The following is an 11,916-nucleotide window of genomic DNA, read 5'->3' on the forward strand; positions in this document are numbered from 1 at the left end:
TAGATTTTTTAAATACTTTGAATTTATCAAATTCATATCAACTAATTGGTTGGAATATGCCTAGATATATATTTTTCGCAAATATTCCACCTAACATAATATTATCTAACCTTTTTTTTTGGTGAAAATATAATCAAACCTTATAATAAGATTTGGAATGTATTATTATTATTATTATTATTATTATTATTATTATTATTATTATTATTATTATTATTATTATTTCCATCTTTAAAATAATATATGTGCATATATATAAACAATCTTTCTTTCCAAATCAATAAATTAAAAATGATTCTCCATCCAATAAATTATTTTCTCTCCGTTCCTGATAATTCAACTCATTTTGCATTTGTGCGATCTTCAATGACCATATTCGACCATGAATATCTTCAACTATGTATAAGGGAAAAATTATAAAAAGTTATTTAATTTTGACCCCATAAATAGTAAGTGAGTCAAACTTTAATAAAAAGGAGGTAGTACATCAATTTATTTTATTTTAAGTTGTTAAAGCTTAGGTTTTATAAGATTAAAAAAAAATATATATATTTATAATATTGCCTTCCCTTTGAAGCTAAGTTTACAAAAATTGTAAACCTTGAGCGCACCATCCACTTCTTATTCTGTAAACACAAACTTTTTAATGGACTTGCATGATTGCATGTACCAAATTATTATGGGACCCAGAATATGAATCTAGCTTGTCACTCCATAAAATTATTAAAGTTTCAACTTTCAATTAATCCAAGAATATCAGCTATTATCATCACTCCATTATTATTATTAACGAAAACATGAAAAGGATCTCATAGAAAAAAAGAATCTGTTACTTTTACCACTACATTAGTATTGCTTATAAGACTGGTATATACTATATATATATAACAGTATAATAATGACAATCAAAACAAAAATAATAATTCTTAATAAAATGACATATATATGTATAAATAATATTATTAATTCTGTTCACAAGATTTCTTAAAAAAAAATAAAAATAAAAATAAAATAAAATAAAATAAAATAATAATAACTATACTTTTGTGTGCGGCTGTTCATATCATGTGACCTCTTATAAAAAGATTCATATAACACTGACCGAGTAACCTCTATAACATTAACAAACTAACACATGTAACACTGACGACTGAGTAACCCATATAACACTAACGAAGTAACATCTAGCGGGCCACACTGTGTCAACCACGTACAAGAATTTGGGATAAAAAAATTTGCAATATAATCTCACATTTTATAACGATAGATATATATCACATCTCAATCAATATATTTGCTTTGATACGTTAATCTTTCAATAAAGGAAGGAAATAAAATGAAATCATGATGTGAAAGCAAAACAAATCTCTTACATCAAACTAATTAGCTGTATATATGTATGCATGCATGTATTATTCATTTTATAAGCTAATTATCTAACCTCACAAAAAGGTAACAAAAATAATACTCCTTCATTTTTATAGCTCTTATCTAACATATAGATGTTACGCATATATTTATATATATATAAGTAGCATAAATTTTGTTTTAGCAAACCATATTATCTATCACACATTATTTTTAGTCTGGACTCTCTCGAGTTGTGACACAATCATTGTTCAAACAAAATGGTACGTCGGAGGTGTACTTCGATTGTTATTCTTCCCGTTATTGTGTTGCTTACGGTTCTATCAGTCACGATCTCAGAATCGATGGCGGCTGATGATGGTTGCAACAGATTTGAGGGGAGTTGGGTGTCGGATCCGAGTTACCCGTTATACGATTCGTCGGTATGTCCATTTTTGCGTAAACAATTTGATTGCCAAAAGAATGGAAGGCCAGATAAGTCTTACCTTGGCTATAGATGGCAGCCTACTGGATGTAATCTTACCAGGTAACTCTATCTCAATATTATTGAATGTGTTACAAGATAATTATTTTTAAATATTATTGAATGTGTTACTACAAGATTCTTTGTGTTAGAGAAAATTATGAGAATATACACATAACATTCTCTTATTACTTTTACGTTCTTATGTTCCATAAATACTTTGCTTGTTTTTCACAAATTTATTGTTAGACATATCTTTCGTAATAATTTAATTAAAATAATAATTAAAAATGTAATCATTAATAATACTACCTTTATTTTTAATTATTCCGGTATTTTTAATAAAGAGTATTCTTCCCTTGTTGCAAATAATAAGAAATGGGATACTATTTTACAAGTTATATATACTCTTATCGATTTTTTTGTTGATTACGATTTGACCTGTTTTCTCTCACAAAAAATTTCAAACTTAAACAACAAATAAAAACAGAGAAAATACTATATTTCGATAATTTTTAAAACCAGATAATTTGAAAATAATTTACACCAGTCAATTAACTAACATGAATCACGTGATATTGTTTACCCGTGACCCTTGAACATAATGATTTCTTGTATTGACCTCGTGTTAGTCATGAATAATATATACTTACGTAGTAGAATAATAAATATCTTGCAATATTGCTTGACAATTTTATTACACGAAGTATATGTTAATATTCGATCCTAGACAAATAAATTATGAAATACTCATAGAAAATTAAATTATACAAATTATATATTCCTATATCTTTAGACTCAATAATAAATATCAATTTTTAATATATATAATGTGAGATTTAATTAACATGAATTACTCTTGACTCTAAAATCGGATAGACATAGCATATATGCTGTAAGATTACCGTAGGATGATAACCAAGTTAAAGAAGAATGCGCAACAAACCATTGTGTATTAATTAGCACATTATTGTTTGAGATTATCATAAATAATTTTTTTTCAGACAATGAAAAATTAAAGATCTTACATATTTTGTATTTCATTACACCCCTGATTAAATAAGAAAACTTTGCCATTTATCCTATTTTTCAAATTGGATAAGAAAGTGTATGTAATCCCATAGTAGCTGGATATATTTTTCACTCTAGTTAAAGCTAATGTTGTTTGGTACACACATCCCATTAGTTGGTACTCTTGGACTCTTGGTAGGTAAGCTATACACAACATATAAGAAAAATATATCACGCTTTATTTATTTTTCTTGCTTTAATTTCGGTTTTTCTAAATAGTAATTGGAGTCATATAAGAATATAACAACAATTATAATAATACTGAGAATAAGGGATTACTCAAATGGTAAGAGCTTTCCACCTGATTCCAGGAGATCCTAGCATCAATTCTCACCCCTATACTTATGGCTCTCAAATGAAAAAAAAAAAAAAAAAAAAAAAAAAGCTACGTGAACTGAGTAAGATGATCTACGCTCTACTGGATTTTCTTTCAAAACAATCGGTTGGTGATTTGGTGATAAAAATAAAATACGTAGTATATCATTTTGTACGTTTTTCCCGCTTATTCTTTAAGATATATAATTTAGCTATTATAGTGATTTTTATACAAACACGGGTACAAGGTACTCTCGTAGGTATCTTTCGATTGTTTAGATAATTATTGCTCATTTATTCATCAAATGATTAATGATTAAAATTAATCTAGGGTGATGCATCCCGCATTTAGGTGAATATAATAATTTTCAAGCTACTTGCAAAGTATGAAATTGATTTATTAGTTCAATTTAATTGACCCCCTTTTTTTAACTTAAAATACAGGTATGATGTAAATGATTTTTTCACAAAATTTAGTGGAAAGAAAATATTGTTTGTGGGCGATTCACTAAGCCTTAATCAATGGCAATCTCTTACTTGCATGCTTCATGCGGGCAATCCAAACGCTACATACAACTTGACGCAACAACAACCCATGTATTCCTTTCAATTTCCTGTAAGTCACTTAATTAGCTTATTATTAACCATTCAATCTATTGCACTATCAATTCTTAACTAATTCATGGTGACTAAATTACAATAATTTTTAAACCAATATTAATTGATCTTGGAATTGATTCTCATCGTCTGTCCTTGTGGCTCTCTAAACACCCTAAAAAATAGGCAATTTTATACACTTGGTTGCTCGTTACGTTGGGTGAATGAGACAAGTGGTATATAGAGCCGCCAATGATAAGGCACTATTGGGTTTATCGGCTAAGTGTTGAATGTAGACATGTAGTTGTAATGGGGACGATAGTGACGGGGTTGCTAATGACTTGACATGTTGGGTAGAATAAAATGTTGGATTTCGTTGTACTCGGTGGTTAATTAACTTAAACAGCCCGTGTTGTGTACGGCCGGCCACACCGTGTGGTCACTTAAAGTAAACCCTATAACATTGATTAAGTAACCTTTATATTACCGACCGAGTAACCCCTATAACACTGACCGAGTAACTCTACAACAATGACGAAATAACCCCTTTAACACTGAACAAGTAACCCCCATTACACTAACGAAGTAAGCTCTATAGTGGCCGGCCACACGGTGTGACCAACCACATATAAGATTTTGTGTAACTTAAATTAGGAGGGAAAGAGACCTATGTTCCTATTGATCTAGAAAAAAGAAAAAAAAAGTTTCATAACATACAAAGTATACGTGTCATGTGACATCTTTGCATTCACTAATTTTTATAGTGTTGAACACATGACCAATGGTAATTAAGTTAGAAGTTCTAACCATCTAAGCCAATTTACTTATGTTTTTACATTTAACTCAAATGAATTACATCTAATTTTGATTGGAGGTGCTTATTTTGGTTTATTTTTTCTTCCTATATTGTTTACTAATATTTATTATGCACTTTATGTATTTAGAAACTTATACATTATAATATGAATATTTAAAGTAGTAACTCGGACATTACTTGGACCACACACTACTTGATTGAGTTAAATATGTGTAAGTTCAAGTATTTAATTTTAAAAAATTATGAAAAATAAACAAACAATTTTCTCTTCGAGATATGACTAATTTTCAAATATGTTTTTGGAATTGCAGGAGTATAATCTCACAATTAATATGCAATGGCATCAATTCCTAGTGGACGTAGATGTGGAACCAACAGGCAGAATTTTAAAGCTTGAGTCTATCAAGGGTGGTGATGCATGGACTGATTTTGACTTGCTCATCTTTGATAGTTGGCATTGGTGGTTTTACATTCCACCCCAGCAACCGTATGTCTCACTCTATTTTTATATTTTTTTTTTTTTTATACTTTTCAAGTATCTACTACTTAAAGCATTTTGCTAAAATGTTGTTAATGTATATTTGAGTACATTTGTAGATGGGATTTCATACAATTGGGAAATGAAACAAAGAAGGATATGAATCGGATAGAGGCATTCAAGATTGGGCTAGGAACTTGGGCAAAATGGGTTGATTCTGCGCTTGATCATAGTAGAACCAAAGTTTTTTATCAAGGCATCTCAGCATCGCACTATCAGTAAGATAATACTTGCCTTATCCTTCACCGTGAAAACTATATTATGCTTCAATTAGAAATTACACTACATGCATATTGTAGATAATCAGCTATTTATAGGTAGAACAATAGATTTAAAAGACAAAGTACTCGTAGCTATACAAAATAGTACTACGTAGAATTGTAGATGACATGAACTGAACTTGTATTCTTCTTATCATCTTATCTGACCACTTAACTAAATACTTATATCATATAGTCCGTCAAATTACAAACGAGATGTTATTACTCCATGTGTATGTTACATGTACCAATACAATAACCTCTCTTTTTTCTTTGTCTTTTTGTTTTTTATAATTAAAGCAACATATAAAAGACAATTACTAAATATTTGCCAACTTTGATTTTATATTCTAACACATCCTAAATGACATAATTTTCATGAAATTGGCAGTGGCATTGATTTTGGGAAACCAACAGCACAAGGTTGTTATAAGGAGACACAACCAATACTTGGATCAAAAAGCCCAGCGCCACCAAGCCCAGGAATTGGTATAGTGAAGAACATATTGGGCCAAATGAATAACCCACCTTTCTTTTTGGACGTCTCATTGTTGACCCAATTAAGGCCCGATGCACATCCACAGAAATATGGTGCCTCAAAAACTGGTGGAGATTGCACACATTGGTGTCTTGCTGGTGTTCCTGATACTTGGAATTTACTCCTTTATGCTTCTTTATAGTTTTTTAGGCCTTTAATTTTCATTTTTTATGATTAATTAAGGTATACACAATTAAAGTCTCATTCTTGATAGACTTAATATGTTGAATTACACATTTATTTTTAACGGATTTTTCACCATATACCCCTGTTATTTTTTATTCACCATATGCCCAACTTTTTTTTTCAAATTCACCAAAAACACTTGAATTTCAAAAAATTATCACCAAATACCCTAATTGACTAACGACGTCAACCTCCGTTAGTCATTAAGACTAAATATTCCACGTGGCACGCTAGGATTGGTTCTCTTTTAATTTTTTAAGTTAATTAATTAAAATAATTATAATTAATACAAAAATAAAAGCTTAAAAATATAAACCCAAGCCACCCCCCTTCCCCCACCAACCCATCCCCCTACTAGCTGGCCGCCGGCATCCACCCCCTCCCCCGTGCCAGTGTCGGCGTGACCCATCCCTCGCCGGCGATTCCATCCCCTCCACCCACAACCCCCTTCCCTCCTCTATTCCCCACCCTCGACAAACACCCCTGCCCCAAATCAAAAAACCCCCTCCTCCTCTCCCTCGAAAAACCCTCCCCACCGCCGAAGTCCAAGAACCCCTCCCCGCGCCGGCAAACCCAAACCGCCCCTTCCCCTGCTATCTCCACCCCTTGAACTACTACACCAAAACCCCAAATTAAAAATCCCTTAAATTGAAATCTAGGGTTTCAATTTTAATTTGGGGATTTCGATTTTGGGGTTTAAGGGTGTCGAGGTGATTGTTATCGGCTATGGTGGGTGACGGTGACGTGGGGGGAGGGGATTTGGGCTGCCGACGAAGTGGTTTCGGGGTGGTTGCCTGATTTTCGGCTAAGGTTGAAAGGCAGGGAGGGGTTTTAACAGTTCAAGAGGGGGGTGGGGCATGGTGGTTTAGGAGAATGGGCGGGCATCAGCGCGGGGTTCAAAGGAAGGGTGGCGCCGTCGCGTTGGGGAGGGGCGTCGGCGGCAAAGAGGCTTGGTTGGGTGGCAGTTGTGGGGAGGTAACTTGGCTAAGGTGGCTGGTAAGGGTTTAAGGTGGTGTTTTTTTTAAGTTTATAAAAAAATAATTAATTAATTAATTTAAAAACCAATAAGATGAAGCCACGTGGCATAATTAACCCTAATGACAAACGGAATTAACTGTCGTTAGTCATTAAGGGCATCTGGTGATAATTTTTTGAAACTCGAGTGTTTATGGTGAATTTGAAAAAAAAAATGGGTATATGGTGAATAAAAAAAGGGGGTACTAAACCACGTCCGATATTTACCGGGTAACGCTCGTATTTTTATATGAACTACCTTAAGTAACCCATTCTTAAATAACTCGTCAATCTTCTCTCTCTTACTTTCACTTTTACTTTTCTCTCTCTCTTCACCTTAAAAATTTCATCCACAACCACCACTAACCAAACCACCACCACCAAGAAAACCACCACCACCAAGCAAACCACCACAATTCCTTCACCACCAAACAAAGCCGCCACAATTCCGTTGCCACCAAGGGTTGCGACCGGCTATAAGGGACAATGTCAAGAAATTGAAAAGGTAAGGGGGTTGGCGATCAGGTACTTGTTTTACATTTTTTTTTAATTTTAGTCGTTCCAGACGAACGCCTGAAATTTTAGAATGTTCCATGGGAGGAACACTTGAAATTTTAGAGTCTTCCCCGGAACTTTCTAAAATTTCAGGCGTTTCCCCCCTTGAACGCTTGAAATTTTAGAATATTCCAAGGGTGATTCTAAAATTTAAGGTGTTCCTTCTATGATTACAAAACAAAAAAAAATAAAAAAAAAAACCGATAAAAATTCAGAGCATTCACCGACTCCGTATGCTCCGACGACCTTTCCAGTGGCGTCGTTGCTTCCTTAAACTCGTCATTCATCGTTTGCGCTAATTGGTGAATAGTAAAGCAATTTTTTAAAAATATTTATGACGTGGTGGTTGTTCGTAGGTGATGGTTGTTTGTTGGTTGGTGGGGTAACAAGTTAGATATTGGTTAAAGAAAGTGAAAGTGAAATTGGGTACATTTTATATGGGGGCATGTTTGTAAAGTCATGTTAAAATACGGGCGTTACCTGATAAATACCGGACGTGGTTTAGCAATTCACATAAAAAAAATAACTCAAGGGTATATGGTGAAAAATCCGTATTTTTAATGAAATGTTTAAGTAATAAAAATAGAATTGTACTATTTTTTAGGATTTATTTATGCTCTCCATTGCATAATTCTTTTGAATTTATAGATTTATAGCACTGTTTTAATTGTTTTTAATGTTTAAATGGGTAGTGTATTATTTTCTTTGTATAAGAAATGTGAGTGGGACACAAATCCTTGGTGCAAGAAAAAAGTACGCACATGAGTGAGGGCGTAAATATTTAAAGAAATATGGGATATTTTAGGTAGTTGAGTGAATAAAAACAAAAAAAAAAATACGAAAGCAATTTGGTCTTTTCATAGTGTCCAGAAAATGAAAAAAATAAAAAATAAATTGGGATACTTGAAATGGAAAATGGGAAAAACAATATGGGATAGCCAAAATGGAAAATGGGAAAAACATTATGGGATGATGTAGTACCATATTTGTGAAAATAAGGTTATATTGGAAGAAAGAAATAACAAAATAAAAGTAGATCCTTACCGACCAAATAAAAAAGTGTTGCAAGCAATTATTATAATGTGGACGTAAAAGAAAAGTATTGCAGAAGGAGTTTAGAAATTAATTTTGTAGACAATGCAGACAGAGTATTATATTTATAGATTAATATTGATAGTTAAAAAAAAATCTATAAAACAAAATTTATTTATAGAATAAACTAAATAAATCCTGAACAAATATTTGGTTTTCCTAATAATATTGAATATATAAAAGTTCTTTTTTAAAATAAAATTATTTTTAAAATAGGTTATGATTTAGGAAATTTTGATTTTTACCACCTCCAAAAAACGACTTATTGGCTTTTACCACCTACATAAAAAAAAGTTTTATTTTACCACCAATAAATTACCAGAAATTGGATTTTACCACCAACTGACGGATTCCGTCCATGAATGTGTTAGTAGGGCCCACCTTTTTGACATTTTCTCTTCATCTTCCCCGATCTTCCATGTCAACCAATCGGCAATGAAATCAACTTACCTCGGTAGGTCGGAATTTCATGTGGGACTAAGGAGGGGTCGTCGGAATTTGGTGTGGGCTAGGGAGGTGGTCGGAATTAGGTGGTGGCTAGGGTTTTAGCTTAGGAGTGCGAAATTTGGTGGTGGCTAGGGTTTTTAAGAGTGGCCGGAATTAGGAGGGGGCTTTATGGGTGGTCGGAAATCGGTGGCTAGGTTTTTGAGGTTGGAAATTGGTGGAAAGGGGGTCGGAATCCGGTAGTGGTGGCTTGTGCATTGTGCGATGCGGTGCGGTGGTTGTGGCTGATGTGTGGCGAATTGGTGGTGGGGCTGGTAGCGGTCTAGCGGTGGGGATGGTAGTCGGTCCGGCGATGGGGCTAGTAGTCGGTCCGGCAGTGGGGCTGGTAGCCGGCCTGGCGGTGGCAGCAACCGCCAGTTGATGGCTGATTTTTTTTTAAAAAAAATTTTAATTTTTTTTGTTATTTTTATTATTTGTTAAAAAAATTTACCCAATAATATAGTGACATGTATACATGGTTGGTCCCACTATCGGATTTATGGACGGAATCTTTTAGTTGGAGGTGATTGGCGGTAAAAGCTAACTTTCATTTTTTTATGTGGTGGTAAAATAAAACCTTTTTTTATGTAGGTGGTAAAAGCCAATAAGTGGTTTTTTTGAGGTGGTAAAAGTCAAATTTTCCTTTTATTTACTATAAATAAAAACTATATAAGTATATATCAATCATTCCCATAAAAAAAAGTATATATCAATCATTGCATATCAATTATATACACAAAGTCATACTACGTACATTTACAATATAAATCAAAACTAGCAAATATAATATAAATTGGATCAAATAATATTCAAATTGGATAAAATCACGATCGTTGTAGATGAGATTTGATATTATGGATGAATACCCTCTTTCACATTGATGTTTGATACAGTGGTGTCTTTCGATTTATTGTAGTTTTGAAATCAAATAATATTTTAATGCAATTGTAGCTGTAAAATATATAAAATAAAAAAAGCAAATTTATTGCTTAAGTATAAGATATAGATTAAGGAAAATGATATACATAACTAGCCCTTAGGGAAACATGTAGATTGTAAAGAGCTAAAAATAGAAAAAACAAATTAATATATAAAAAAAACAAATAGAAAAAACAAATTAATATATAAAAAAAAAACAACACTGATTTGCTTGTGATTTTGCCATTCATTTCTAAATTAATTTAAGAATGATAAATGCTTATTTGTAACCCTTAGTGCTACATATATATATTTTAAATAAAATTAATTCATACATAAAAGTCATACGACATCTACAGAGAGATTTAGATCTACCAAATACATAATAATTAATTCAAAAAATAACAACATTTCGCAAGCAAAGCTACGATCGTTGTTGTAAATCGTACATTCTTCATACCCTCTTTCATTTCACTGTGATTTATAGCCTTCTTCGGCGAGGGGGTCTATCGATCTGTTGTAGCCGTGCAGAAAATTTTCGTCTGATTCATTAGATTGTAATTGAAATATTAACCTCTTTTTCGATCCCAGTAGACACCTACTTTTGGCCTCCTGTCCGACAGGACGTGCAATGATGTTACAAAAACCCGTTCTTCATGCTAGATCAAAGTTGAAGTGTTTATGGACTACGAAATGCATTATGAAGTTAACTTAAAACCCATATTTGAGACCAAGTTATCTTAGATCCTAGTCCGATAAATAATTAGGCCTAAAACGTGCTCATACATGTTTAAACTTGATTAATAACGGACCTAAATGCGTCAAATGCAATGATTGGATCCAATGGATCTTACGTTTTTAAAAAACCGAGCCAATTAGATAAACCAACCATCAGATTTCCGTGTAAGACCTATACAGATGGATAGCCCTTTCAAAAATATTTCCAACGGTATATTATAAGCCCAATTCCGAGTTAAAACGAACAAGTTATCATCAAAATACTAAGTCGGACGCTAAAACCGATACCCTTGCACTCAAACGGATATATCTTTTGATCCATAATATATTTTAACCTAATTCCAACGGAATTGGAAATTATACAATCAAATCTTTCCAATGACATCTTATATTCCTTAATCGGAATTCGCAATCAAAACTTATGAAAGTTTTAAATACACATTTTCGTATAAGGCAAACCGCACCGCGCACAACTATCAGAGTTGTGTGCGCCTGCCGAGCGCAAGTCAAAGAGTTTCGCTAGACTCTCCAGCGCGACTCCGAGAGTTGTGCGCGCCACCTGACGCCGCGGCTCTAAAACCCTAAACCTAGATTCCTATGCCTATAAATAGGGGTCTTCGTTTAACCCTAAAGACACAAAAAAGACCAGAATTCTAAACCCTAAATTCTGAAAACCCTAATCTCTCAAACCCTCTTACTATCATACTACTTTTCTCCTTTCTTCCCAACTACTCTTCAACCCTAATCCATCTATTTGAATTCCTTGGAGGTACGAAGAAGAAAGAAGGTTCATAAACATCTAAAATGGAGATTTAGCATAAAAGAAGAACGGTTAGTTTCCTGAGCACTTAGATAAATCACTTTTCTTTTATTGTTTAAATAAATTTAACTGATTGATTACTGTTGTTTTGATCACTTTAAACAAACTTTTAATTAATTAATTTCACATAGATTCTTACGTTA

General features: G+C 32.9%; 1 protein-coding gene across 1 annotated transcript; it reads left to right on the plus strand.

Annotated features, from left to right (window-relative positions):
• Positions 1-1,324: 1,324 nt before the first annotated feature.
• LOC110737847 (protein trichome birefringence-like 41) lies at positions 1,325-6,228 on the plus strand. The gene is made up of 5 exons (XM_021918192.1): positions 1,325-1,894; positions 3,662-3,833; positions 4,943-5,118; positions 5,229-5,387; positions 5,821-6,228. Exons 1-5 carry the CDS (start codon positions 1,629-1,631, stop codon positions 6,107-6,109), a joined length of 1,062 nt encoding a protein of 353 aa, XP_021773884.1. The 5' UTR covers positions 1,325-1,628; the 3' UTR covers positions 6,110-6,228.
• The last annotated feature ends 5,688 nt before the right edge of the window (positions 6,229-11,916 follow it).

This window comes from Chenopodium quinoa, unplaced genomic scaffold (genome assembly GCF_001683475.1).
Source record: "Chenopodium quinoa cultivar QQ74 unplaced genomic scaffold, ASM168347v1, whole genome shotgun sequence".
In the NCBI taxonomy this organism is placed as follows: Eukaryota; Viridiplantae; Streptophyta; class Magnoliopsida; order Caryophyllales; family Amaranthaceae; genus Chenopodium; species Chenopodium quinoa.